The 26,512-nt window shown below is 41.6% G+C and overlaps 2 protein-coding genes across 13 annotated transcripts in view; both read left to right on the forward strand.

Annotated features, from left to right (window-relative positions):
* TACC2 (transforming acidic coiled-coil containing protein 2) overlaps positions 1-21,328 on the forward strand; it is a 129,821-nt gene extending 108,493 nt beyond the window's left edge. For 4 of the 12 annotated variants that reach the window (XM_059852074.1, XM_059852073.1, XM_059852075.1 and 1 more), the window contains 11 exons: positions 364-479; positions 1,225-1,405; positions 1,518-1,658; positions 2,564-2,644; positions 8,478-8,621; positions 9,007-9,083; positions 13,146-13,189; positions 18,494-18,654; positions 18,986-19,092; positions 19,892-20,012; positions 20,762-21,328. In XM_059852074.1, the coding sequence (XP_059708057.1) occupies positions 364-479; positions 1,225-1,405; positions 1,518-1,658; positions 2,564-2,644; positions 8,478-8,621; positions 9,007-9,083; positions 13,146-13,189; positions 18,494-18,654; positions 18,986-19,092; positions 19,892-20,012; positions 20,762-20,827 (1,239 nt within the window). In that variant the 3' untranslated portion in view covers positions 20,828-21,328. The remainder of the gene's footprint in view (positions 1-363; positions 480-1,224; positions 1,406-1,517; positions 1,659-2,563; positions 2,645-8,477; positions 8,622-9,006; positions 9,084-13,145; positions 13,190-18,493; positions 18,655-18,985; positions 19,093-19,891; positions 20,013-20,761) is intronic. The other 8 variants (XM_059852072.1, XM_059852076.1, XM_059852079.1 and 5 more) reach the window with 5 other exon arrangements.
* Positions 21,329-21,451: 123 nt separating this feature from the next.
* On the forward strand, positions 21,452-25,681 carry LOC132330135 (CD59 glycoprotein-like). Its single transcript, XM_059852109.1, has 3 exons — positions 21,452-21,972; positions 22,790-22,906; positions 23,461-25,681. The coding sequence occupies exons 1-3, from the start codon at positions 21,918-21,920 to the stop codon at positions 23,661-23,663; spliced, it is 375 nt and encodes a 124-aa protein (XP_059708092.1). The 5' UTR covers positions 21,452-21,917; the 3' UTR covers positions 23,664-25,681.
* The last annotated feature ends 831 nt before the right edge of the window (positions 25,682-26,512 follow it).

Raw genomic sequence — 26,512 nt, forward strand, 5'->3', positions numbered from 1 at the left:
ATCCAATGAAGGGATATCCACTGGGGATGTTAGGAAAATCACTCAGGTAGTGCTTAAAGCAATGAGAATATTCAGTGGATATTTTAGTAACACCCTCAGCCAAGGGGTGCCTTCTGCCTGACAGAACCAGAAATCTGATTAACCCCAAATTGGGAGAAGAAGAGCCACTACAAAGAGTGAACTGTTTAGGTTTTGTCCTTTAATGTTTTCTTCCTGGGAGGATCCACCTCAGTATCAGCATTACAACCCTGTATCATTAGTTTTCTGTCAACTCATTTGCTCACTAAAGGCTTCAGTGACCTGAATTATCTTTAATGGAGAATGGTTGAATTGCTTAATGAGTTTCTCTTTCCCTGTGGCCAGCAGGATGATAGCACCACGAAGAAGCAGTCCTTGTACCTAATGTTCGATGCACAGCAGGAGAGCCCAGTGAAATCACCTCCCATCAGATTGTCTGACTCCACAACTCCCTGCTCAGGGTAGGTCACTGGGAGCAGTGTCAGGGGAGTGGGTTACCCTCAGAGCACATACACAGGAACTTCTTCCTCTCTCTGCCTCTTTGCTGCCAAGTTATTTGTTTAAAAATAGATCCCCATCTGTGTACACATATGATAGAGAGCAGAGGGCAAAGAGACACAAGTTTCATGATGGAATAAGGACATGGATTTCTCCTTCACATTCTAACTAAATAGTCAAAGTGGCAGCTGTTTTACTGAGCAGTGGCCTCCTACTTAAAGCTTTTTCCTCAGATACTGTGGTAACTTTCACATTAATGTAGAAATCTGTTAATTGCAGTTTTTCACTTGGTTTTCCCTGGATACATTTTCTGAACAAGGGCTCTTGTTCATAAAACCAGGATGTGGTAGTTGTGTTTACTTCCAATAATTTTGCTTGTCAAGGACATCTGTTCTTGTGAGTAAGAGTTGTGTTTTGGGAGAGAGGTAGGTCACAGTGAGAAAGGGGTAAAAAGGCAAGTGAGAAATACCGAAGAAATGTGACATTTCTGATGGAACTGGTTTTATTTTGATGTCTCCAGTGCATTGTTTTGAAAGGATATTGCAAAGTGTTAGGAGATATAATGATGTAAAATTGAGCTGAAACAATGTGTATATAAATATATTTTTATATATACACATACACATGAAAGTGATGAAGAGGACTTGCTCAGCTGTTACCAGGAGCAGAATTGTGAAACCTGAAAACATGTACACAATCTTTTTCTAGGTCAAGTTTTGAAGACCCTGAAGCCCAGCAGTCCTCTGGCATGAAAATCCCACACCCAGCTTCCCGAGTCCTTGCTGCCAGCCAAGAGGCACATTTACAGTCCCCTGACAAGGCCAAGCAGAAGGACCTGGAGCCCATGACTCTAGGAACAACTCCAGAGGCCATTGAAATCGTGAGTCCTGTATGATAAGAGTTTGGGAATCATCTTCCTCCAGAAATTTTGCGTTTGCTTTTGGCCCGAACAACTTGGGCAAAATCTCTGTTTCTTACTCAGCCTCCTCTTTACCCTTCAGGCTTCTCCTGAAGACTCCTTTGTCTCTGCTGATGCTCTTCTCAATAGGATATCTAAGAAAGCCTCAATATGTGATCAGCCTGAATATCTAGATCCTGACCTAGCAGAAAAGAACCCCCCAGTATTTGCTCAGAAACTTCAGGTTTGTAGCAGAAATATAAATGTCCTTTTCTTTCTGTTTGTCCATACACAGGCCAAGGAATGCTTTGCCTCATCTAAAAGGGGTGGAGGGAGGCTTGGAGGGGATGTGGAAAAGAATTAAAATAATTATTTAATTCTTTCCAAAGTAACTGTCCCTTTTCAAAGACTTGAAGAACAGAGATATTTTCATTTAACTCATGTAATTCATATAATACATAACCTTACATTTCATCAACACCTATCCTATGTACCTATAATGTATGTATTTTCCAGAAGTCTTTTCAAAGCAGATTTTTTTAAGCTTGAGCACAGGACTTGATGTGTGGAGAGTTGTCTTGTCACCTGGCCTTAGTAAGTCTGTATGTATAGATTCATTTTTTGAGATTCAGGACCTAATTCTGCTGAAATGAAAATCAGGCTTTGTTTTTCTTGTAATTTCTCTAATGCAGAATTTGGCATGGTTTCTTCTAGGAAAAGCAAATGGATCTGCAGAGCAGTTCTGTATGTCAGGACATATTTTCTGGAATATTTGCAGTGAAATTTTAAAACAGCAAAGGTTGATCTAAGACTGACATGTGGCATAAATTCACATAAAATGGAGATGAGAGGAATCTGTGATAAAACAGCTTTAGCTTCAGAAATCATTTCTTTTACATGAAGTATTGTTCATACTGATCACCTAATAAAGATTATTTTTCTGCACAGCTACCTCAAAACTAACCAAGCCCTGGAGTTTTGCATCCCTGTCCTCACCATGAGAGGAATTTGGGGTGTCTGTCACCCAGGAGTTGTCCAAGTTACACGTTTAAATTTAAGAACCCATTTTGCGTGTGTCAAACATTTCTTACCATGTTCTTACCACATTTTTTTCCCTGTGGGGGACTCCCCCACCAAACCCTTGGACAGGAGGAGCTAGAGTTTGCTGCCATGAGGATAGAAGCTCTGAAGTTAGCCAGGCAGATTGCCCTCTCCTCCCTGCGCTCCAAGGTACCTGCTTTGTGCCTGCCCTGTGTGTGTGAGTGTGCACAGCCCGAGTGCTGCTTGTCCTGGGGGGACACCAGGAGCATGCTGGCAGCAGAGCTGACACAGAAATGCTGTCACCCCACTCACACCCCAATTAACAACAGGCAAGAAGCAGCAGCGTTCCTTCCGCAGGAGATGGATTCTGCAGTCCAGGTGGTGGCTGCCATCTCTCTGAAGCAAGATTTGTCCTAAAATGTTTGATGGTGAAGAGTGCCAGGCCTGCTTTGGCCGTGAGGACATTCTGTCTTCTGCTGGTATTTTCATCCTGAAGTCAGACACCTTTGACACTCAGTGTTTGGAAGAGAGGAAACCAACTGACCTTGCCCTCAGGCATCTGAAGAAAGGGACTGCAGCAGGGTTGGAAGGGCTACAGAGCTCCCAAGGAAAAAAGGCCTCACATCACAATGTGTCTTTATTCATAGAGATCTAAATCTTATTTTTTTCACTGCTACTTCCAGGTCCTGCTGGCTAGTTGTGCCTCACAATGATGCTTTGCTCGGCTGTAGGGATGCACGTGGAACTCACTGTATTTGGAAAGCCAAAAAAGTCATTCCATAATCTTGGTGGCATTTTTGGGAAAGGGTATCAGCTGAATGGGATGGCAGTGTCCTGCTGCAGTGAGGCATTTCATTCCAAATTAGGACAATGTGCTCCTGACATGTCCTTCTCCAGTAACCTTCCTCTTGTACTGTCCATTAATAGGTCAGCAGAAAGTCTTTGCTCAGTCCTAAATTATCTGGAGTTCATTGTATCCAACAGCATTTGGGCTGGTTTCAGGGTAGAATTTCTTGGTGCTTTAAAGATCAGCTATTAAGTAGCTACTTCATAAAAGTAAAGATTTTTTTAAGGTTAACTGTACGCCTCTGAAAAACCAATGATCATATTTATTTCACATACCTTAAATAGCCCAGAAGCCACCTTGTTTCTCCTGTGCACATATATTTCCTAAGGTAAACACATTCCTCACAGATTTAAGAGTATTTTAGAGTATGTGGTTGCAATCTTTTATTTAATTAAGAAAAATATGCTGTTGTCTTCATTAGAAGGACTAACCAAGCTGAAACCTGTAATGAGGAACATAAAGAGCAAAGGAGGAAAAGCAAAAATAACTTTCCTATGTGTGACTGTGTCCCCTTGCTCTGCTGTCCTGAGTGTCAGGTGTTGGCAGAGAATGAGGTGAGATCCTCTCTAGATCTTCTCTACCTCCTTATTCTCTCTCAAATTCCTTGTCCTCCCAACACTTTCCTGGGACATGAAGGATTCAGGACCTCCAGCAGCAGGAAACACCTGAGCTGAAACACACAGTATTGCATAGATGCTCTTCATGGGTTATACAAAAAACTTCTGCTTAAAATCTGCATTTCTGCAACCAGCCAGCTGTTCTGAAACTCACACATTGTACTATTTTAGACTGAAGAGAATTCATTTGTGTGTTTGTCAATACTTGTGAGTTACCCAGGGGAGATTGTGAGCTGCAGAAGTTTTACAGACCATGGGGTTACATTTTAAAGATGCTGTTCAGCATCATCACAGCACCTTGTTTTGTTGGGACAAGTTTTGAACTCCTTAGAACTTAGAAATGGGGAACAGATTTCATGTGACTTTTGAGAAAATGTCATTAATCTGTGTAACAAAGATAACAAAATGATAAGCAGAGGCGAAGAGAGAAAAAACAGACAAAACTCCCCCCTCTAACAGAGAACTGGCAGCAGTTATTGATGATGACAAAGCCCCATGTTGGTCCAGGCACAGCAATGCTTGTAGACCAGCACCATGGGTGTCATGTTGGGCTGGGAAGGACTTTTGTCCTTGCATAGCTTTGTTATTTCAGTGTTAAATTAGCCTGTGATTACACCCCTTGTGACCTACAGTGACTGATGGCCTGGTTAAGTAGAACAGAAATCAGCAGATGACTGCAGTGACTTAAATTTGGATGCTCCTGGCAGAATTCCCTTCTGGATGGCTGGCCTCTGTTATTTTCTGAATGCTGTATAATTACATTTAACATTTGCTAAACGATGACTGGGTGGGCAACAAGAATAGCATGATAAATAAAGACAGAAGCACTTGTTTTGACAAATTAGATCACCTAAAATAAAGATTAAATATAAGCACTTTGTGCTAGCACTGCAGTTTGTTGTTCTCAGGCAGAGGGCAGTTACTTGGCCACTCCCAAATTTCTTGTCACTGACTTCAACAACAGCAGGCCCAGTCACCTACTTTTACATTGCCAAGTATTTCTGTCTTCCAGTGTTGAGGTGAATTAACTCTTTTCTGTTGAACAGTCTCCATTTGGATGTTGTGAGGTAAATTTTTAGCAGGTGCAGCTTGAGTAGGGTTTGTGTCCAGCACCCTGTGAGTGCTGAGGTGATGGAGAGTAGGGTGCTGAGATAGGATCCAAGGAGAATATAAACTGAAAGGAAAGGCATGGGCAAAAATGGGGTTAGTGCATTACAGCTTTGTGGGCCTCTCATGGTAGTGGAAGAGGGCTGTTCCCTACAAACAGCAATGCCATTGATTTTAGCAAAACTTTACAGGCAGAAAATTCTGCTTGGGTTTTCCTTGCCTTTCCATGTATTTTCCAAGCACAAGTAGTTCTCAGTTTGCCTGCATTGGCCTGTCTGCTCACACATCAATTAGAAGAATCCCTCATTCCATGCACACCCAAGCAGCATTTCAAGGGCTTGGAAAGGGCAGCCTCATTTTCAGCAGGGCTAAACACACATTCCTCTAACTGCTGGGATAAAAAATAGTTTTCATTTTCCTTCCATTTCTCTATTTTCTTCCTCTCTGACCTCCTGGAAGTGAGATAACTGCAGCTGGTTAATAGATGTGCATTTGTTTCCCTTCTGGTCAGATATCTGGTTTCTGTGAAACGTGCTGGGAAGAGAAGTGTGTTGAGCTCTCCAATATTTACACTAAGATTGCAGTGACCTACATTTTGTAGTAATTCCCCTGAAGACTCTAATCTTTCTGTGCAAGGTTTAGTGACTTACAAATCCCTGTGATGATTATTACCCCAATTAACTGCTTACCTTCTCAGCAATTAGGTGTTAAAGCATTATTATTGGGTTATTTTGGGTAATACCATCATCCTGTTGGTCAGGTGCTGTTATTTTCTCAGGGTAGGAATATTTTACAGGCAGCAAATAACAGTTACTGAGTTGTGCATCAGATAGGAGCTGTGTAAAATTGGCTTTTGGAGTAAAACCATGGTTACTTTTACTGGTTACTCCTGCCAGAGAGCCCAGCTGTGACTTGTGCAGGGTGTTTGCAGAGTTAGGGCAACACTGGTTGGACCACTACTACAAGCATTTCTGCTCAGTGGTTAAATTCCAAGAGTTTTTATGGTGATTTTTGGAAATTTTAAGCTGTTCTGCATGTTATTATTGCTGTTGTTTTGTACAATTTCCTCAAATGCAAAGAGAGCTAGAGAAAACATAACTGTATTAATGATCTGTTGTGCACTATATAAAAATAACTATAAGTACATACTAAATGCTCTAAATATCTTTTCCTTTAAAAATTGTCATCCTCCCAGCAGTTACTTTGACATGTTTTTATATGAGCTTGAAAAACGTTTGTGTTTCTTCTTGGCACAATGAGTATTTTCCAGCAATCTCTTTATGAGATCCAGCAAATTAAACTGCTGGAGGCTTTTGAAATGTGACAGATGCAGTTCAACAGATTGATCTGAGGGGTGGCCTTTCTTTGGAGGACAGCTTTGATGATCTAATGGCTCTCTTTTATCTCTCAGTTATTCCTACCTTGTGATTAATGAGGGAGTAAAGTACTTTTTTGTGTGTTTTTATTATTTGCAGAGGTGTCTGAGCTTGTATCCCAGGTGTATTTTTTCCCTATGTAGTTCTTTTACATTGGGAGATACTTTTAAGAGCACAGGCTATGCAGTTTTGACAGATCTTGGAATGGTTTTTCTTCTGGTAGGAAAATCCACCGAGTTTGAGCTTACACCTCCTAATTCTGCTGGAATTGATCATTATTTTGGGTGTTCATGTTAAAGGTAGCAAAACCAGAGAAGGGATAGCCTGCTCCATAAATCCTAGAAGAGTCAATTGACTCCTAGGTGTAAAATCAAAAAATACCCAGCAAATTAGTGAGAGTCTCCTGTAAATGAAGATGCAGTGAGGTGTTCTGGAAGTACTGTTTAGGTTATTCTTGTTCTAATTAAATTTTCTTGCCTAGTCTTTTAATGTTGTTAGTGTTTCTTCATGTTCTTTACAGATGTGATATCCAGAACATCTGGTCCTGTGTGCATTGTGTACAATTTTTAATACAGCATCTTCAGTCAGGTGTGATACAAGAGCTCACAAGGGATTGCAACAAAATTAGCAGTGGGTTTGGATGCTTTCTGTGATGCTGGGCAGTGTGAGAAGAACTGTGAGGAAGTGAATGTTTTATGGAATAGCATCTGGCAAAATTTCCTTTACCAGTGTTGAGGCAAGAATATGTGATGTTGAAATTAATGAGGACTGAACCTGGATCCAGACATTATCTACTCCTTTCACATTTCTGTGCTTTAGTCACTGGAGCATGACTCTGTTATTTTCTTTAAAAAATACAAACAAAACAACTACAACAAAACCACACCACCCTCTTTTACAATAAAATACAAGAAAATAATTATTTTCTCTTTTACGTAAAAAATAATTGAAATACTCGTGATTACTACTCTTAATTATTTCAGATAAAGCCTAAAGACTTAGCTACAGCATTAGTAAACTTGAATGAACAGAATACATTGTTTTAATGAACAAAGTTAACAGGAAAACTGGAAAAATACATTATCCCCTTTTCAGCAGCAAGGAAAACAGGATTTGAATATCCATTTCCATCAGTGGATGGAAAAAGGCATTGATCAACCTGACCTTCCTCCTCACTCATGGTCCAGCCCTTGTGGTGGGGGCTTGGCAGTGCCCAGAGCAGCTGTGGCTGCCCCTGGATCCCTGGAAGAGTCCAAGGCCAGGCTGGACAAGGCTTGGAGCAGCCTGGGACAATGGAAGGTGTCCCTGCCATGGCAGGGTGGCACTGGAAGGGATTTAAGGTCCCTTCCATCCCAAACCATTCTGGGTTCTGCGGACTGTCCTTTCCTCAGTTTTGATGTGCTGTAGCTTGGGTTGTTTGCATCAAGAGTTGTTTGTGAGACATCTCCTGCATCTCAGTGTCACGTTCCTGTTCTTTGCTCTCCTCATTTCACATGCTGCTCTCCCTTTTTTAATCTGGGCTGCTGACATGAGCAAAATTGACAGCTGCAAAAAAAGCCTCATTTAACTGACTAATTGCATGCTGGACACCACTGGGGCAGCAGTGTCACCTGCATAGTCACACTTTTTATGTGGCATTCTTTATGATAGATGTCATGTATTGACAGGCCAAACCTAAGAAAATGAGCTGTCCTCTTGCTTCTGGTTTCTTGATTTATTTTTATGGAAACAATTCCCCTTAACAAGCTTTCTTTCTTCAAATCTGATTCTTCCTGCTGATGTGCATTTCTTGTGGATGTTGTGGTGTAAAGCAGTACATTTTCTAAGATAAGACTTTAAAATATTGATAGCAAAGTACTGTCTTTATTTTCCCTCTGTAAAGGTAATATGACTCTCCTGGTGCTTCTTATGGATCTCAAATGTAAATATTAAGATTGCTGAATTCAGAGCTCCTTGTCTGTATTGTAATTTAGAGGTGCACAGACCTGTAGTCCTAGCACGACACCCAGAAAACCCATCAGCTAAACACCTATTTATTGGTTTGTTTCTTTGTATTTAAAAAAACAAACATACAGAGAGAACCTGCTATCCCAGCAGATGTTTCCATCTCCAAAAGTGCTCTGTACTCCCGCATCGGCGCCTCAGATGCAGAAAGCACCACGGCTCTGCTCTACCCCCAGCAGGACCTGGACTCTGCACTACGGCTGGCCAGAGCTGAGGTAACTGTTTCCACAACTTGGGAAAGGAAAAACCTGCCCCTTGTTGCTCCCTTCTTGCCTGTTTTCTCCTAATTGTGATCACTTCTTCTGTTCTTGGAACCATCCTCAGCCACACCAGAGCAGAAGGTGCCACACTGCAAGTTTTACTTGTTTTACAGATGTGAAAAGCAGATATGAAATGAAAATAAATCTTTATAGTTTTAAACCTCAGGTGTACACTGTGCATCTTGACATTGCTATATAATTGTATAAAAATGGTAAGCTGCTTGAAATAGGAATAAAATTATGTATTTTACAAAGCTGTATAATATTAGTGTGGCGAGCAATAGCAATGAAAAAATGGATATAAGGCAGTGGAGTTTTTTCCCTTTGTTTTCTGTTTCAGATTGTGGCCAAGGAAAGGGAAGTATCTGAGTGGAAAGAGAAATATGAAGAAAGCAGAAGGGAAGTGATGGAAATGAGGTGGGTTATTAACTTGATCACTCTGTCAGAAAGCCTCATCTCAGCCTGACAACAGAGTACCATGCTCATACAATTGTTTTGCTTAGCTGAATTTGCTTCATTATTTTTAACTTAAGGTTTTGCACTGATCCTGAACTGATACTTTGTCTTTTCTTTGTATGGTGGGCACCACTGTTCAGGGTAGCAGCACTTTTGTGCTGCTGATCTCATTCACACTCTCAGAATACTGAGATAAGGGAGGTTTTACTCCAGGTTAGTGCCAGGGAAGGAATTCCTCTGGTTTGTGTGTGAATTCTTACTAGGATTGCATAGTGAGGTTCCTGTTGCAGACTGGATGAGTTGCAGAGCTGGCATGGGGGTGCACATTAAATGCACGTTAAATTCACTTCTAGTTCTGCTTGGAAAAAGGAAAGAATGTAGGGAAGAACATGCAAGTTTGCAGTAGTACAGGCTGCCTCCAGGACATCACTGTAAGGTTGTTCAACAATAGAAATCAAACCAGTGCCAGTAGAAAAGCATTTCTTGTAAAGGAACCATTCTGGACTATCAGTGTTGGCTTTCAGGGAGATTCTGCACCCTTTTCTTTGAACTAAGATTTTTTAATTACTGCACACACTACGGTTGATTTTAGTTAAGCAATAGTTCTCTTGGCTTTTGCTCTCTTGTTCCCTTTGAGGGCTGACAGAAGGACCCAGAGCTTTTCAGTTTGTTCTGGTTGTATCTGTTCTGTTTCTGTGCCAATGTTACATTAAATATCTGTACACTAGAACATGGTTTGACCCTCCTTTCCAGCCCAGGTCCTACCACTTGAAAGGATGACAACAAAATCCTGTAGTGGATGATGTGAGCAGTGCTGCTCAAAGAAGCACTCATGCCTTCCATTCAGTCAGTTGAAAAGCCTTTCAGCCTTTCAGCTTTGCTTTTTTTTTTTTTCAGTTGGTAGGACCATAAGGAGGACAAAACAATGAGCTTGGCTTGCTCATTGATCTGAATCTGAGAAAGCCATCAATTGCAAAAGAGAGTGTATAAAATACTTCATGCAGTCTTAAAAGCTTAATATTTTCTTCCTTCAAAAACCAGAAAAAATGGTCCCCCCTCTTAACTCATAAAGGAAACTATCACATAATTTTAGCATCTCTCCTTTAAGTAATAATTTATACAATCGCTTCTGAGACTGAATTTTCTTTAAAATTCCTTCTGTTCTAGCACCAGCTTCTTCCCAAAATGAAGACTTTCAGTGATTTAAAGCTAAACTCTGTATCTAGTGATGACCTACATAAGCAATCAGTTATATCCAGGAAAACTGTGCTTAGGGAGGGAGAGTAGAAAGGAGCTGCAGTGCAGAGATCCACAAACGCTTGCATGGATGCCAGGAATTGCACATGGCAGATTGGAATAGCAGCAGCACGGGGCTCTGAGCCAAAGCATCTTAAGAGAAGCATCTGCAAAAGGCAAGGGCAGCCTCTTTATTTCTTTTTTGCCACCTCCCAGTGCCCAGCTGAGTTCTCTCACCTCCCTTGTGCTCTGCTGGGATGGGGAACAAAGCCCTGGCATAGCCCTGAAATGCTTAATGAGGAGAAACAGAACAGAGTGGCTGTGAGCAGTCAAACCCAGGGAGCCAAACAAGGAGAGAACAAAATGAGGGATTGTGAGGAATGTCTCAGTGTGCTGCTCACACTCAAGTGTGGTGCTTGGTCTGTTCTGTGTCAGGGTGCACGTGTCTGCTGGCTGCCAGTGGGCACTGCCAGCCTTTTCCCTCAAGGAAGGAGAGCCAGGGGTGACACAGAGCAGCTGGCTCACTGTAGTTCTGCACCTTCATCTTCCACACAGTAATTTGCTTGTGTGTATCTGCACCCTCCAGAAAATCTGATTTGAAAAAAAAAAAAACCACAATAACCAAACCAGATTTCCCACAGGCACATACTGTGGATGAAAGGAAAAAATCTGGCTAATATTGTCACAAAATGATAAATACACATATGTGCACCAAGGAAGATTTCTCTTGGAAGTTTTAATGTTCAAGCAGTCAATGTGTGGTAAATTAGAGATGCAGCAATGAGATATGACATAGTGATAAGCAGGGAGTGAAGGGATTGTTTAGAGCTGCAAGCACAAAAGCATCACTTCCCAGAGAAGGAGAAGCAGTGCTCCTGTACCCATGTCCTGCATAGTGTAGCTGGAATATCTTGAATTCATTTAAGTTACCAGGAAAAGATCAGTTGGAGGAAATTCCACTCCAGAGAACAGAAGCCAGAATGAGAGGTTTAATAATGCAGTAGCTATCAAAGAGCTGAACCATAGTGGGCTGTACCATAATCCAAGAGTCTAACCAGAGGCAGGCAAGAAATACTTAATTATGGTTATTTGGAGATCTGATTGATACGACTCTAAGGGGAGTCAAGCAGATGACCTCTGAGACCCTTTGTAGCCTTAGATTCTGGTGTTTTTATGCCTTACAAATCTCAGTCAGTGAACAGACTGAGTGTCTCAAATAGCAGCATTTAGGCCTAAGTAATGTGTCAGCGAGGGGTTATGATGTGGCCTCCCATAGAGGGATGATGTGGCAGCATCCTTTGGTTCCCCAGCTGGAATGACCATTATTTAGGCTGCTGGACTGAAGGAGGTCTTTGGCATGAATCTGGAGCAAATCCTTCCCTGGGAAGTGCTGCAGTGTTGTAATGTTGTGTTCCTTACCCTGAGTACCCTGAGTCCTTGGCTTCCTCTTCTTGCATGATAAAACTTCCCAAAGGTGCCTTGTGTCACGAGGACATGACAAAGCTTTAAAATCCTCATTGCTTACAGCAGGCTTTTGAGGTAATCTGCTTTGGACATGAAACCAAACCCTTCCTTTTAGGGCAAAATCCTTGCTGTTATCTTTGCTCTCCAAAGTGTCGTTTATGGTTGAAAGGAAAAATCCCAGTGCTGGTGTTAGAGCCCCTGCTCTCTGAGTGCTCTGCAGGAGCAGGGCAGGGGAGATGCTGCTGACCTTAGGGCCAGGTGGCCTTCTCAGGGCTCTGGGCTCTGTCTGTGATTCAGATTTGAGGCAATTCTGGAGTTACTATAGTTGATTTTTGGGAGCTCTGCAAGTTTCTCCTTTCCTTACTGCCTTTTATTCCCACATCCTTTTTGTAACCTCACCAACTGCAGCAGAGCTGTGAAAATGCAGCAAGTGAAAGTGAGTTTCAGAAGAGGTGTATTCCAACTCCAGTGAGTTGTTTGGAATATCCACTTCTGATGAAGTGTGGGGTAATTTTGTTTTCTGTAGACGGTCCTGCGTGGCTCATGAATCAAGGCACAGATCAAGCTAGTCTCATTTCATTAGCTTTATTTGGCTCTGGGAAGGGATGGATCATCTTTCTAAATCACATTTAATCTGCTTATTTTGGCTAACCTCTTTTCAAGAAGGAAATTCAAAGCCTACCGTGAGTATATGAAATAAAACAGTCTTAAAAGTAGAATTTTGCCACCTCTGCTTCAAAAACAGATTTGGGAAATGGGACATGATGGATTTTGTGCTACATAGTTGAATATTTTGATCTTGTTCTTTTAAGTGGTAGTGAATCATTTAATCATGAGAAGATTCATTTAGAAGATGAGATACATTTTGGGTGATAGCCAACACTACTGCTGTTAGGTTTACTTGCTACCAATTATAAGTTTACTTGAAGTTTATATTAAAAAGAAACCAACACAAATTTGGAGAAGAGGGGAGAAAGTAATGGAAAAATTAGGGTCTTTGTAATTCTTGAGTTGGGCCAGTGTGATTATGTTTATAATCATGATGGGTGATGTTTCAAAAAACAGAATCTTTCAAAGCAATCTCTTCTTCCTCCCCTCACCTTCATTGATTCCCATGGACAGTTAAAAATCAGGTGCAGTGTTATAATTGTCAGTCTTATTTGTTATTTGGGCAATAAAGAACATATAAAAGTGTGATGGGGGTTCTGTATCTCTTAAAAGCACCACAGTTCAGTTTCTGATAGTGTTATTTGCTAAGTAAGCATGAGCAATGATGTTGTTTGCCAAAAGTTTTTCTTTTTTTTTTGTTTTCCCCTCTTACAGAAAAATAGTTTCGGAATATGAGAAGACGATTGCTCAGATGATAGGTAGGTGTTCCTGCTGTGAAAGATGCTCCCTGGTTGAAGTCTCTGGGCTTCATTTTGATGCTGGCTGCATCTGCTGATGCTGCAGGGAATTGTGAATGCATCTGAGGACACCAGAAAAGGAAAAGTCAGGGCTCATCTCACAGCCAGCAGCCCCCGGGCAGTTCAGGTAACACAGAAAGCTCAGGGCTTTCCCTTCTGCAGCAGAGCCCATATGAAACAGGTTCAAATTCATGGGTTTCTCCAGGAGAGACTTTCAGTGACCTAAAAACCCCTTAGGCATCAGCTCACAGCTGTTTAAAGGCAGATACCAAAGTTAGCTCTTCACAACAACAGGGATTATCTGTGCTAAGTGCATTGATCAGACCAAAACCGAGATTAACTCCAATCCCAGCTGGGACTTTACAAGTGCCCAGTCCACCCCCCAGTTACTTACTGACACAGGAGTCTCCTTTCAAGTCTAAATTGTGACAAGTTTTGCCTCTCAATAATTAGAAAACACCTTTGCTAACAGCATGTCTCACAGATAAAATCCTCTACCCTCACTAGCACTTCAAACCCAAAGGCTGCAGGGCTCGTGTGGTTCCTCAGCACGTGAGGTCTGGCCCCTGGGATGTGATTTTAAAGCCTCCTCTAAGATTTCTAAAGCTCTTTTTATTAGACTGGCTTTAGGAAGCACCAGTGGCTTGTGCTGCCTTGTACTGCTTCAGCTCCAGCCTTTCTGTTTCCCAGAAAGGCAAATAAATGGCTGAGTGGAATTTTGGGATCTCCAAGGCCAGAGTTGCTCAGAAGAGCACCAGTGTCTGGTGCTTTTGCTGCTTTCCTGGATTTCTTGGCCATTGGGAGGCATCCCAGCCTTCTTTCCAAGTGAGGGTAAAATGGACCTACAAATAAATTTTATGAGAATGACAACTTTAATAAATAAATTAATGAAATATATCGAATAACTAAATAAAGAACACTAATAATAGGTCAGGCTCTGTTCTCTCTGGTGTTATGCTTCCATTGCCTTTTGTATGTACAACTGAGCCAATGTGCTGCCTTCTGACATGGTGTGTGTCATTGTCATCATGCAAGTGTTCAAGCAGGAGTGACCAGAGTATGCAAAAAACTTATTCATTTTGGTTTACATGCCCTGGTGTGGCTTCCACCCTGAACTTGGCCAGTGCTACAGACACACAAAAGACCTGTCCTTTTTTCCCCAGGCTGTGCATACAGTTAAGAACAGATAAATTCGCATTCTATTTTTGAGAAACAGATGTTTTAAAAAATCTGATTTTGAGACTGCAGTGCAACAGTAAGATACAGAATAGGAATCCTGAGGCAGAGGCCCAGCCTTGATGTACAGAGTGCATTCCATCATTGCCACTTCCTCTTGTTGCAAAGAAGTGAAGGTTCAGCAAGTATTGGGCCATTGACTATAATAAAATAGCTCTTTAAACTTCAGATTCAGAGTATCAGAGCCTCTCAGATGCTCTGTGGTGAGTTTTTAAGGGCTATGGCTATAAGTAATTTAATTTGCAGTCCGTTTGCAAAGAACTGAACCAACAACCGCTATACAGAAAACGTCGTTTCTGTGTTAATTAGAGCAGTATGCAAATCCTACAGCATGGTAATACGTTAAATGTGAGGCTTCTCCCTGCATTTAATGTAAATTTTTGATCTAATTGTCCCACTTTGTCATGCCATTTCTTGTAAATTGCTGTCCCTACTGATAAAGGAATTCGCTCATCCGAATATCACGTGTGGAGGAAAGTGTGTGTTTGTTATTTGCATGTACTTCAGTGACCTGTTAGTGATGCCTCAGTGCTAAAGCAGAATATGCATCTTAACAAAAGAAATGCCTGTGCTGTTTCTGTTCACCATTTAACCCTTCTGAACTATTTATACAGCCCTGTTAGAAGGGCACTGCACATAAACCAATTTCACCAATCCCTTTGATGAATATTCAGTGAGGTTGATAGGTCCTGCTGAGCTTTTTGTAGGCTGGTGTGTGCATAATGAATGCTGAAAATATCCCATATTAACAATATATGACTGCCTGTGTTTGCTTCTAAAGGCACTGAAAAATGTGCATTGCAAACTGCAATTGCTTTTGATTCCAAGGGCTGTGGAAGGTTCAGTATTTCCACACTTACACGGAACCCAAAATGAGCCAGCTTAGCTGCTGTGATTACTTCATGCCACACTGTGCAAGCTGCCAGTGTGGAGATCCCTGTCTAGTGTCACTTGGTGTATTTCTTTACTTGTGCTTTTATCTTTTTTTCCCTTTTTTTCCTTACACTTGCCTCAACCCCTAACACATTTTAGTTTATTCTGAGGAGTGGGGGAGAGGAAAGATCAGGCTTTCCAGGCTGTGCTGCTGCTTTGTGCTTGGTGCTGTTTGCTCTGACAGCCAGGGAGCAGAGCCTGGGTGACCCCAGCATTCCTGCACCCTCCACACACCTGGCTCACAGCCAAAATCCCCACCCCAATTCCTTTTCACTGACTGGTTTCTAATGTTGATTTGTTGGGTTTTTTCCCCCTGTTAAAAATGTATCCTTATTTTTACATTTAAATACATGATGAGATTGATGAAATTTTACATTATGAGATTTTTTTTTATTACTTTACATTTGAATACATGATGAGATTCTCCTTGTGAAAAACAAACAGATGTTATGCTTTGTGCATTTCAGGTTGTTGCATTACTTATTTGCTGCTTTCCTAACAATTCCCGATTTTTCTATTTTGCTTCCGTTTTCGTTGCTTCTTGCTATTTGCTTGCAAAAACAAAACAGGCAAGCCTGGTAAGTAAAGCTTTTCACCAACTTTCACACCAGCATTTTGCATCTTTAGTTTCTTTTGCTTTTGTTCTCTGTTTGCTGCATTCCCATTAAGTCGTGTGAGTAGTAGTGAGCTGAGCCTGAAAGCGGATCTGCCGTGGTGCTGCTCTGATTCTGTCAATTTGGATAGTGTTAGTCCTGAGCATACTGCTGTGATTGTTGGTGAGCCCTGGGCAGGGTGTGTTGCAGATGTGGAAGTCATTTAATTCAAATATTTTGATCACATAACCTTGTAAACATATTTAGAATTAAGGATGTGTAGCCGCTTATCTAAGATTTGACTTAGCACATTTTATTGAAACTAAATCATAGTCTTAGAAAATAGAAGGTCCTTTCCAACCCAAACAATTCTCTGATTTTATGAAAACACCACATAAAACTCTAGTTTCCCTCCAGCCAAGTTTCTGCCTTTTGTTGTATTTAACCATTTTGGTTTGGGAGCATCTCTTGGATGGGCTTGGTGCAGCCTGGTCTAGTGGGAGGGCGTCCCTGTCCACGGCAGGATGGTGGAATTAAATGAGCTTTAAGGTACCTTCCAACCCAAACCATTCTGGGATTCTATAACATTTGCCCCAGTTTCCCATGAGTGAGTTTAAATGGTGCTGGGCGTTGAGTATTGGTGGAGCTGATCCAGCTGAGGAGAGAGGAGGGCCCAGGATGTGCTGGGAGGAAGAGGAGGAGCTCAGTAGTTATGAGGGAGTGTGACATGAATTATTAACTTCCTGATCACCCTGGAAACAAATCAGAAATTTGCTAAAATACCTCAGACAACAGTCTCACAAAAAGTAGGGATATGATATTAAATACATTAAAATATTTTGGATGAGGATGCAAATGTATCTCTTGCCCATGGAGCTGCAGTGGCAGAAGTGTTGCCAGAGAACAGGATCGTGCCAGGAAAGGGTTTGGAATTATCTAGGCAGGGTGTAATCTCCAGCATGATTAAACAAATCTACTGCTGGAACACAAGGAGACAGCCTATTAGCTTTAGAAAAATAAACAAAAGACAACAATTTTTCTTTTTGTTTTAATTGAAAACACATTAATTTTGACATTTCAGAGGAATATAGCATGTCTCTAAGAAAGCAAAGCAGAAAAGAATGTTTCTTTTTAATAAAGTGTTAAATATATCCAAGTGATGTTGTATGACACAACTAGGCTTCTCTGCCATGTCAGAGGTGTTTGTTCACCAGTAAAATAAAGGTGTTACAAGCAGGTCCTGAGAACCTTCATCTTCTGTTATCACACAGAGCAAAATATGCTCAGGTCAGGCTCTGCCCCAGCCTGGTGCTGTCAGGAGTGAGCAGAGGAGCCCAGGAGCTGATGCACAGCATGGCATCATCTCTGCTCTGACCTTGGTCAGGCCAGCAAAAATGTGTATTTTTTTGGGTGGAGTATGCAAGAGGAAGAGATTAATCTCAGTCTGGGAATTGACAGTTTCAGCTTTGGCATTTTGGCATGACCGGAACCATAAATAATTCAGATAAAATCTTCTATTCAAATTAAAACCCCAAACTTGTTTAGTTCTTTATGTTTCCGAATATAAAGGCCCAAATAAAAAGTTGTACATTGTGAAATGCCCCATGCTTTTTCCACAGGAGAACTTTTTACCTTATTTTAGTTTCTATCATAAACCAAGGAAGATGGTAATATAAAACTTCTGTGTTTGGTGGGTGGGTTTTCCTTTCAGTATAATGCAAAGTACCCCTAAAACATGGGCACAAGTAGGATGTGAAGGAAACAGTGCAGCATTTTGGAAGACAGTGCCAGACTTTTTCTTCCAGTGCTATGTGGATATTCCAATTTATTATGAGGTCAATTCCCTTGAAAATTCCTCCTCCATATGGATTTGTATTCCTGTTATGTTCTTCCCACCACCCCTGGCTCAAATTTAACTATACACAGGAGGAGCTTGGCAGATGTTTTTTGCAGTTTTTTTTACACTTAGGAAGTCTGTCTGATGTTAGATTTCCTTTCTGTCACTTGCTCCAGCAATCCTGAGAGCTGGTAAAACACTGCTTTTCCAAGGGAAGAATTGAATTCCACTGAACAAAGTGTCTTGTTTGTGCAGGACTAGAAGGTGCCAGGAGATGACAGGCATTTATCAACAATGGCAAATAACTTGTGGTCAGTGCTAGGAATGTGCATAAATGTCCTTTCCTTCAGCTAGTGCATCTCCAGGGGAAATCCAGCACCTGCCTTTTCATGGGAACAGCTGAGTTCAGAGTGAAGAAATCATCAGTACAGAGATACATTCACATTTTCCCCCAACATCAAAATACTTAAATATCACTGTATTTAGTCTGTTTTCCTAAACAGGTTTGTGTCTTTAGAAAAATCTGACTTTTCTGGGTCCTGTAAACTTATTAATACACAAATAGGGCAGAGTATAGTAGAACCTGTAGATGATCATGAGCTCAGTGGACTTACTCCTGTTACCCTTCTGAAAACCTCTCTTTTCTCTACTCCTCTCTTCTTTCAGAGGATGAACAGAGAGAGAAATCTGTCTCCCACCACACTGTTCAGCAGCTCATAGTGGAGAAGGAGCAAGCTCTGGCCGATCTGAACTCAGTGGAGAAATCCCTGGCAGATCTTTTCAGGAGATACGAGAAGATGAAAGAAGTCCTGGAGGGGTTTCGGAAGGTCAGTCACCTTAACATCTCCTTTAAAGAGCAGAGCTGAGCAGATTCTGTGGACCAGAATGTGCTGTGCTGCTGGACAGAAGGCAGGACTTTTGTTTCCAGCTATTTCTGATGTTCTGCATGCCAAACCATAGTCCTCAGGTGAAGGATTGCAGCAACAGAAAAATTGTAAATTTCTTTGCATTGTGAAATACTCTCCTTCAGATGGCCTCTGTGGGGGTGTCAGTGTTGGACTGCAGCCCTTCAAACAGCTGTGTGTGACTCCCACAAATAGGTGCCTGTCCTGCATTTTAACCTCTTGCTTTAAATTTGATGTCATCTTCTCTTTTAAGAATGAAGAAGTGTTGAAGAAGTGCGCACAGGAATATTTGTCACGAGTGAAGAAGGAGGAGCAGAGGTACCAGGCACTCAAAATTCATGCTGAGGAAAAACTGGACAGGTAATTGAGTCATGGATTCACAGAATGGTTTGGAAGGGATTTTAAAACCATCTTGTCCCACCCCCTGCCATGGGCAAGGACACCTTCCACTTGACCAGGTTGCTCCAAGCCCTGTCCAGCCTAGCCTTGGACACTTCCAGGGCTGGTGCGTGGACTGTACACATTTTTTCATGCTGAAGAAGGATTCCCATGGCTGGGCCTGACATCCCAAACTGATCCTACAATATGCAAAGCACAGGCTGCTCTGTGATAGAGGTGCAAACAAATGCAATAATGAGAATTTTTCCAGTGTGCTGGTGTTACTTCCAGCTCCTGGCCGTACAGAACACCTTAAATCTCTCTATTTAGCTAATGTCTTTATATTTGTTAATGTATTATCACGGGAGGATCAAGAAAGAAGCCATTAGCCAGTTTCTTTTTTCTAGATTTCCAGGTAATGACTAATGAAGCCTTTCTAGGGATCATGTTCAGGACTCATTGGTACAGTCCCCTGAACTGGAGATCAGGTTTGGAAACTGCCATAAAACACTTCTACCTGCGTCATATTTGTAACCCCAGCAGAGATATCTGAGAGAAGCACAAAGGGAGCAACACAGACAATAAGAAAAGACTGTGGCCCCTGCTGAGCAAGAGAGGGAGTTGGGAAAAGTTTTTAGGGACAAGTCTCACAGCTTACCCAAGATGTGCAGATGCCAGCCCTGCCCTCTCCCCCCATTTGTTAAGGTGCTGTCCATCCTTGGGCACCCTCTGCCCTTTCCTGTAGAGACCCTGATGTGACCAACCCCTGTGGTTTTTGCAGAGCCAATGCTGAAATTGCACAAGTGAGAGGCAAGGCCCAGCAGGAGCAGGCAGCGTACCAGGCCAGCCTTCGCAAGGAGCAGCTCAAAGTGGATGCCTTGGAGAGAACACTGGAACAAAAGGTAAATAAACCAGGAGCCAAGCTCTGCCTGAGGATTGTCCTGCAGCTCACTGGCCTTGGGGACAGCAGCACTCCCCAGATTTTAAGGCAAACCCCCTGTGTGCACCAGCTGGACCCAGGTTTGATCTGAGCCCAAGTGTTTGGGTCTGGCTCAGCCTCAGGCAGAGCTCGGGGTGCACCTCTGCAGCCCAGGCCTTGGTTTGCTTCAGTTCTCAGGTTTTTCTCTCAGGTTCTGTTTCCCTTTTTAGTGCTAGCTGTAATTCCAGTGCTAATTCCAAAGTGTCTGTAGGAAATGCCTATTTATATCTCTAGCTCAGCCAAGGAAGCTTGCTTTGGCATAGAACAGCTCGTCCTTGCTTGCTGCTCTGCAAGGCAGGGTGAAAATAATGAAAAAAGTAGAAAAGTGCAGCCTAGAAACAAATTTCCACTCTGTATTATTGTGGAGGGCTGGGAATGACTGCTGTGAAGCTGTCTGCTTTGGTGCTAAATTTGATTTATTAAAACTGGAGGAGCTGTACTTGGAAGAAAGGAAGCATTTGTTTGAATGCATGTAGCTGTACTAGGAATATCAACTCTTAGTTGTACTATATCTGCACATATATCTGTATGTATAGATCTCCTGTTCTCAGCATTGGAGAAAAGTTAATTTTCCCACACTTCTCCCACTAGTTAGATAATATTAAAATTTAAAAAAACTCCTCATCTTAATGCAGCAATCCTTTTCATACTACTTCATATTTTATTTTCCAGAATAAAGAGATAGAAGAATTAACAAAGATTTGTGATGAACTGATTGCCAAAATGGGGAAAAGCTAACTTTTAACCAAATTTCTGGACTTCAATCCTGAGTGCAATATGACCATTGGCACACTGATGTCCATACATTTATGTGGACAGGTTATATTTTCACTTTTTCGTATGCACTACTGTATTTTCTTTCTAAATAAAGTTGATTTAATTGTATGCAGTACTAAGATGACTATCAGAATTTCTTGCTATTGTTTGCATTTTCATAGTATAATTCATAGCAAGTTGATCTCAAAGTTCCTGTATCAGGGAGATTGTCAAGTTCTCTAAGAAAATACAAATTGCTGATCCTAGCCTTCCCTTTGTACATGAGTTCCCATGTTGGATGTCTTTTGGATTTAATATAAACATGTATTACTTGCATGGGGACTCTTGCCTTAAGGAATGTAAACTTTATCTGCATTTGCTGATTTGTAAAATAAAATCTTAAAAAAAAAAAAAAGGAAAATGCATGTCACAAATGAAATTCTCTATTGTAAATAAATTTTTTTCGTTGAAAGTTGAAGATAAGTATGGCTCTCTTTTGTGTCCTTCACTTGCTTATTTCAGCACCAGATGCTCTTGGGAATTAATTCCTCCACAGAAAGCACTTCATGGGTCACTGCTTGGAACACTTTTTGGGTCACAAGAGTCTGCTGCTTATGTGCCCATATCTAGGGCTATATCTTAATGTCTCTCTCTATATATATGTGTGTGTCTATGTGTTGGATTTGGACCACTCAAGTCTCAAGCAGAGGCTTAATCCTCCAAAATATTTAATGCTCTGACCCTGATCCAGCAAATCCCATGGGCAAATGTAATGAGGCTGTTGGAGGAGTCTGAGGCTGTGCCATGTGGTGACAGGATGGTTTCTAAGCATGTCTGTCACTGAAAGGTGAATAATTTCCTGCTCCTGGAAGAATTTGCCTGCAGGGCTGGTGGAGCTGAGGTTGGTGTGATCAGAGGTGCAGCCAGAATAAGCTCCATAAGTAGCACTCTTGAACACCTCTTTATCCTGTAAGTTATCCTCTGCACAGGATTAGGGATGGAGGAGAAGCATTAAGGCTCTAATAGCAAACAAACTGCTTTCTTTGCCTAATGGTGCATCTCTTGGATCTCCATGATGTGGACAGTCTTCAGCCTGGTTCTTGTCAGCTCCCTTTTTGTCCTCAAAAGTAAGTCAACTCCTTTTTCTTTCCTTTTTTTACTTCATTTGCATTCCCTGCCTCAGGCATGGCTGAGCCTCTTTGCTGTTCTGGGCTCCTCTCCTGGGTTGGGTTGGTTTCAGGTCGTTTTGTGTGTGTGGTTGGCAGCACAGAACTGCACCTCTGTAAAGATAAATGTGTGTGCTGACAGATTCAAATGTCCCCACTGATAGCAAGGGTGGGATTTCTGCTCTGCAAGCTTCAAGTGTGGTGTTTGAAATATCTTTATAACTCATGCTTGCCTTCCTTTGAAAATACTGTGTAGTTTGTGGCAAGGAAAAGAAAGAGGGTTGAGGTATGGTTGTGGTGTTTAAACAAGAGCAAAACTCAAGATACACTGCTGTGCTTTCCAGCTGAATTGGTACTTTAGGAGAAGAGTAAAATTGGATCATTGTAAGATTTTATGTGTATACAATGTGCTTTTTCATGGTACTGTGGACCAAAGATCATGATGGAGGGGGAATAAAACATTTAGGCTCTGCTCTGAAAATGTTACAAGATGATATGGATGCAGTTACAGAATATAAAATATTTCTTGTATTATTTTAAGTGCAGATTATAAACAGCTAAATAATCCGTGGTTGATTTTTTAATTATTTTTTTATCAATATTTGACCCATTTCTAAAAAATAAACATTGATAAGATTTACAGGCTCTTTGGATTTTCCAAAGCTTTTTTTTTGCCTTTTTTTTTTTTTTTTAATGTGTGCTTGAAACCATAGTAGAAAGATTGATATTTTTAAATACTTCTTGCAAATTCTAAGTGGTCTCTTCTTCCTCCACCCAGGTGAAGCACTGCAGTGTTACACCTGTGTAGGTTCTAGTGATGATGACTGCAACAGACAAGGAAGTCAGCAGTGCCCAGGCCATGCAGATGCCTGTGCAGTCATTAGAGGACAAGCAAGTAAGTGTCACAAATGTGCAGACTTGTTGCATTTGTCACAAAAGAGAGAAATAATCAGTGTTGGAAAGAGAAGAATGCATTGTAAGTTAAGGAAAAAACCAGAAGTAAATGTCCCCTCTCAAAATAAACCTCATTAAAAAATCTCAATTCTAGTTTTGTTGACACAAAATCCCACTGGGAATGATTTGTCGGTGTGCCACAATGAGCTGCACCCACTCTGTGGGAAAGCTGGAGAGAAGTATTTTAAGTATTGCCCACTTTTTGCTTAAGTGACTTAGCTGGAAATCAGGATGGAAGAGAAGCTAACGAGCCCCTGCACTTGGGCACATCCAAAGATATTTAAGCTGCACCAGTTCCTCTAAGATTAAAAACTAGATTTAGTTAAGTGGGAGCGTTGGTGCGCTGCCTTGTTGTGATTCCATTCATTTTCTTGTGAGGAGCAGCCAAACCTGAGGCTGTTGCTCAGTGCTGGGTGGTCAGGCTGGTGCTGGGGGGTGCAGGTGGGAGCAGGAGGCCTTTGCAGCCCCTCTGGGCTCACTGTGGCTCTGTTCCAGGTGGCATCATGAAGTCCTGCTCGTTCAGGTCCTTCTGCGAGCGGGCGAGGCGCGACGGATCGAGGGCGCCCGGGGTGAGCATCCACTGCTGCTACTCCAACAACTGCAACGCCAGGAGCCTGGCTCCCAGGGTCACCAGCTCCTGCAGCTTCTCCCTCCTCATCCTCACTCTGCTCTGGCACCCCTTGTTGAAGCTGACATGAGGGGAAAAAGTAAAAAAAGAAGAGTATCCTGAAGCGACAACTCTGCCTTCTTAGCAAGGGATGATAACATTTGCTAATCACGTTGCTCCATGTACCATTTATCTCACTAGGCAAAAAGCTGTAGGAAGACCTGACAGATGTTTAGATAAAAATTGTTTCATCTGCTAAATAGGTCTTGATCTCTGTGTAAGAAATGCTGCCCTGTTGCTTACCCTGAGGGGTTGATTGTGGGAACACATCACATTTTCCTGCCATTTGGATAAGGAGAAGTCTTTGCTGCAGGTAACCTGGTAGTAAGGTAAAGAGCAAATGGCTGCCAAATGCTTTTTACTGTTGGCAGATACTCAAAAGCAAGCTAAAATTTTCAAGCACAAAGTGACTGAAAATTCTAGCAAGCAAGTTAATCTTTCAGAGCATTTTGGTGTACTGGACAAAAGGAAACTTGAAATACAGGTGATTTAGTACTAATACAAACTGGTAAGAGAAGGTCATTAAGAGAATAATGCATGGAGGTATGTTCTGTTGTATATGATATGTTCCTGGCAGGGGGGCTGGAACTGGATGGTCTTTAAGGTCCCTTCCAACCCAAACCATTCAGTGGTTCTATGCTTGTGTGTATTTCCTTGGAAAAAAAACACCTTCCACTCTTCTCTTTTCTGATCCTTTGAGAATTTTACCACAGCATCAGAAGAGGAAGAAAACAAGAAGAGTTTGGAAGTTGTTTTTGAACTGGTACTCCACCCAAAGATTGCCTCAGTCTATCTCCCCTGCTGGTTTTAAAGACAAGTGATTAATCCCTGTCTTGTAAGCAAATTATAACTTGAGTTTATCATTCTTGAGGTTTCAGTTATGTAAATAATTCCCCTTCTGCCCTAAACTGCAGCCTTTGAGAGTAAGAGTGTATGTATCTGTACAGGTCTCCCCTTTCATTGATGTGGTGGAGTTGAGGTGGTTTATGTATCCTCTTCATTTTGCAAAATGAATGAAATTACTTGGAGGTCTTTAGAGGTGTAAAGAGGGACTAAATCAATATTTTTAATAAACCATTCATGGCAGTTTTACCAAGTAGATGATCCAGAAGGGGTCACACAGTAGAGGGATCGGTCACACAGTAGAAGGCATTGTGCATCACTACCTCCTTTGATCCAAAACTCAAAGCACCAGGCAAGCAGATGAGTGAAATTTGTAGATTTTAATGTCCAGCTGGATGATCTGGTCCAAACCCTGGCACACAACGTGCACAGGATTGGCTGAAAGTCCAGCTGGTGTAACTGAAGTAGAGGTGGTCTTTCCAGTTCTAGTTTTAGTTGCCTAGTAGGAAAAAGGTTAGGTCATGAAATTTATGGAACTCACAAAATATGTGGCAAAGTAGTTTTTCCTCTAGCTTTGTGTTGTGACTTTTTTCAGTACAATTCTTTTAAAAAATCAGTTCTGGGCAGTGTGTAGTAGAATTCTTCACATTGACCAAAATTTTATTCAGGTTGCAAACTCTAGAGCTGCTGCAAAGTCAGTGAGTGAGCCCTCCCTGCAGAGTGTAACCCTTGCCTGCCTTGTAGCTGTCACAGGGGCTGAGCTGTCTCCTTGTTTTACTGTGCTCTTTCCCCAGTGTGGATCCTTCCATCATCTCATGTAGGTTGTGGCTTCAGACTGGCTGGATTCTCCTTGGGTTGTGTTCAGGTGGGCTCAGACAAGGCAGGTTGGTCTATTTTTAGTCTCTAGGCACCATTCTGATAAAGCTGTTGAATATAAAGATTGCAACAATGCAGCAGATCCTGGCTGAGAATGTTAATTTGGACTCCAGCATCTCATCTGTATAAAAAATCATTTAAATTGGTGTAAGTATTTTTCATTTCATTCTCAGCTTGAAGCAGTTCCTTCAATCTCTTCTGCTGCAGGAAGCAGGTATTGATTGTATCTTTATCTTCGTATGGTTCTGTAATGATAAATCTGCATTGAATGTGATCTCTGTATGTGCTCAGTGCATCTCCTTAATGAGAAAATAAATTACATGCAATGGCTGACATTGTCTCTTGGTAAACACAACTGCTTCTTTTAATTGGGATTTCCAGCTGCATCTGGTGCTCTGTTTTCCTGTAGGAATCCTGTTGGGCTTTGTTGTTTTGTTTTTGTTTTTTTTTAATGTGGGATCTGTTTCTTAAATCTGTTGGATAAAATAGTGGATGTTGGTAGTGTTCTTGCTGCTATATTTCCATGATAAAATAAGAAGGTAAATCTCTATCCTCTTGACAAACACCATCTGTCATTCCTGACGGCAGCCAGGACTGGGATCTTCAGGCAGCTCCCACCGCTTCCATCCACTCCTGCCTCCCAGCTCATCACAGCCCTGCTTTGCTTTTTACAGGAAAAAAAGACATTTTTCCTGCCCAATTATGCCCCTGAAGTGTGCCTGCATGTGGATATCTAGGAGGGATGAAACACTTTTGTGGATTGGTGTTCTCAGAGCAGTTTAGTGATGGTTTTTGGCATAAGTGTTGACAGGAAGACAAGCCCAAAGGAACAAAAACAGAATAGAAGGAATGTTTTTTAAACTCCCTTAAAATGCAGAAAATATTTTAATGTTTTTGTTGCCATGACTGTGCAGAGCTATTCCCAGTCACAGGTGCAATAGAAAGTTGGTTGTTCTGAGGTTAATTCCTGCTGCAGCCACAGGCTCCCTCTGCCTTCATGTCAGCAGCAGAGAGGCTGATGCTGAAATGCTTTCTGCTCCAACTCAGAATGACAGGACTTCTTTTTCATCTCTTCTATCAGCTGGATTTGTGGATTTATCAGTTGGGTAAGTGCTGGGTTTGTGTCACTCTGTTCTCACCTCCAAAAAGATTCATGATTTC

This window comes from Haemorhous mexicanus, chromosome 7 (assembly GCF_027477595.1).
Source record: "Haemorhous mexicanus isolate bHaeMex1 chromosome 7, bHaeMex1.pri, whole genome shotgun sequence".
Taxonomy (NCBI): Eukaryota; Metazoa; Chordata; class Aves; order Passeriformes; family Fringillidae; genus Haemorhous; species Haemorhous mexicanus.

Bases quoted from the DNA above. Each gene is read 5' to 3' on its own strand.
- LOC132330135 (XM_059852109.1), top strand. From the start codon at position 21,918: ATGATGTGGACAGTCTTCAGCCTGGTTCTTGTCAGCTCCCTTTTTGTC. The intron at 21,973-22,789 runs GTAAGTCAACTC...TCCTCCACCCAG, and splicing joins CTCCCTTTTTGTCCTCAAAA to GTGAAGCACTGCAGTGTTAC. The intron at 22,907-23,460 runs GTAAGTGTCACA...GCTCTGTTCCAG, and splicing joins AGTCATTAGAGGACAAGCAA to GTGGCATCATGAAGTCCTGC.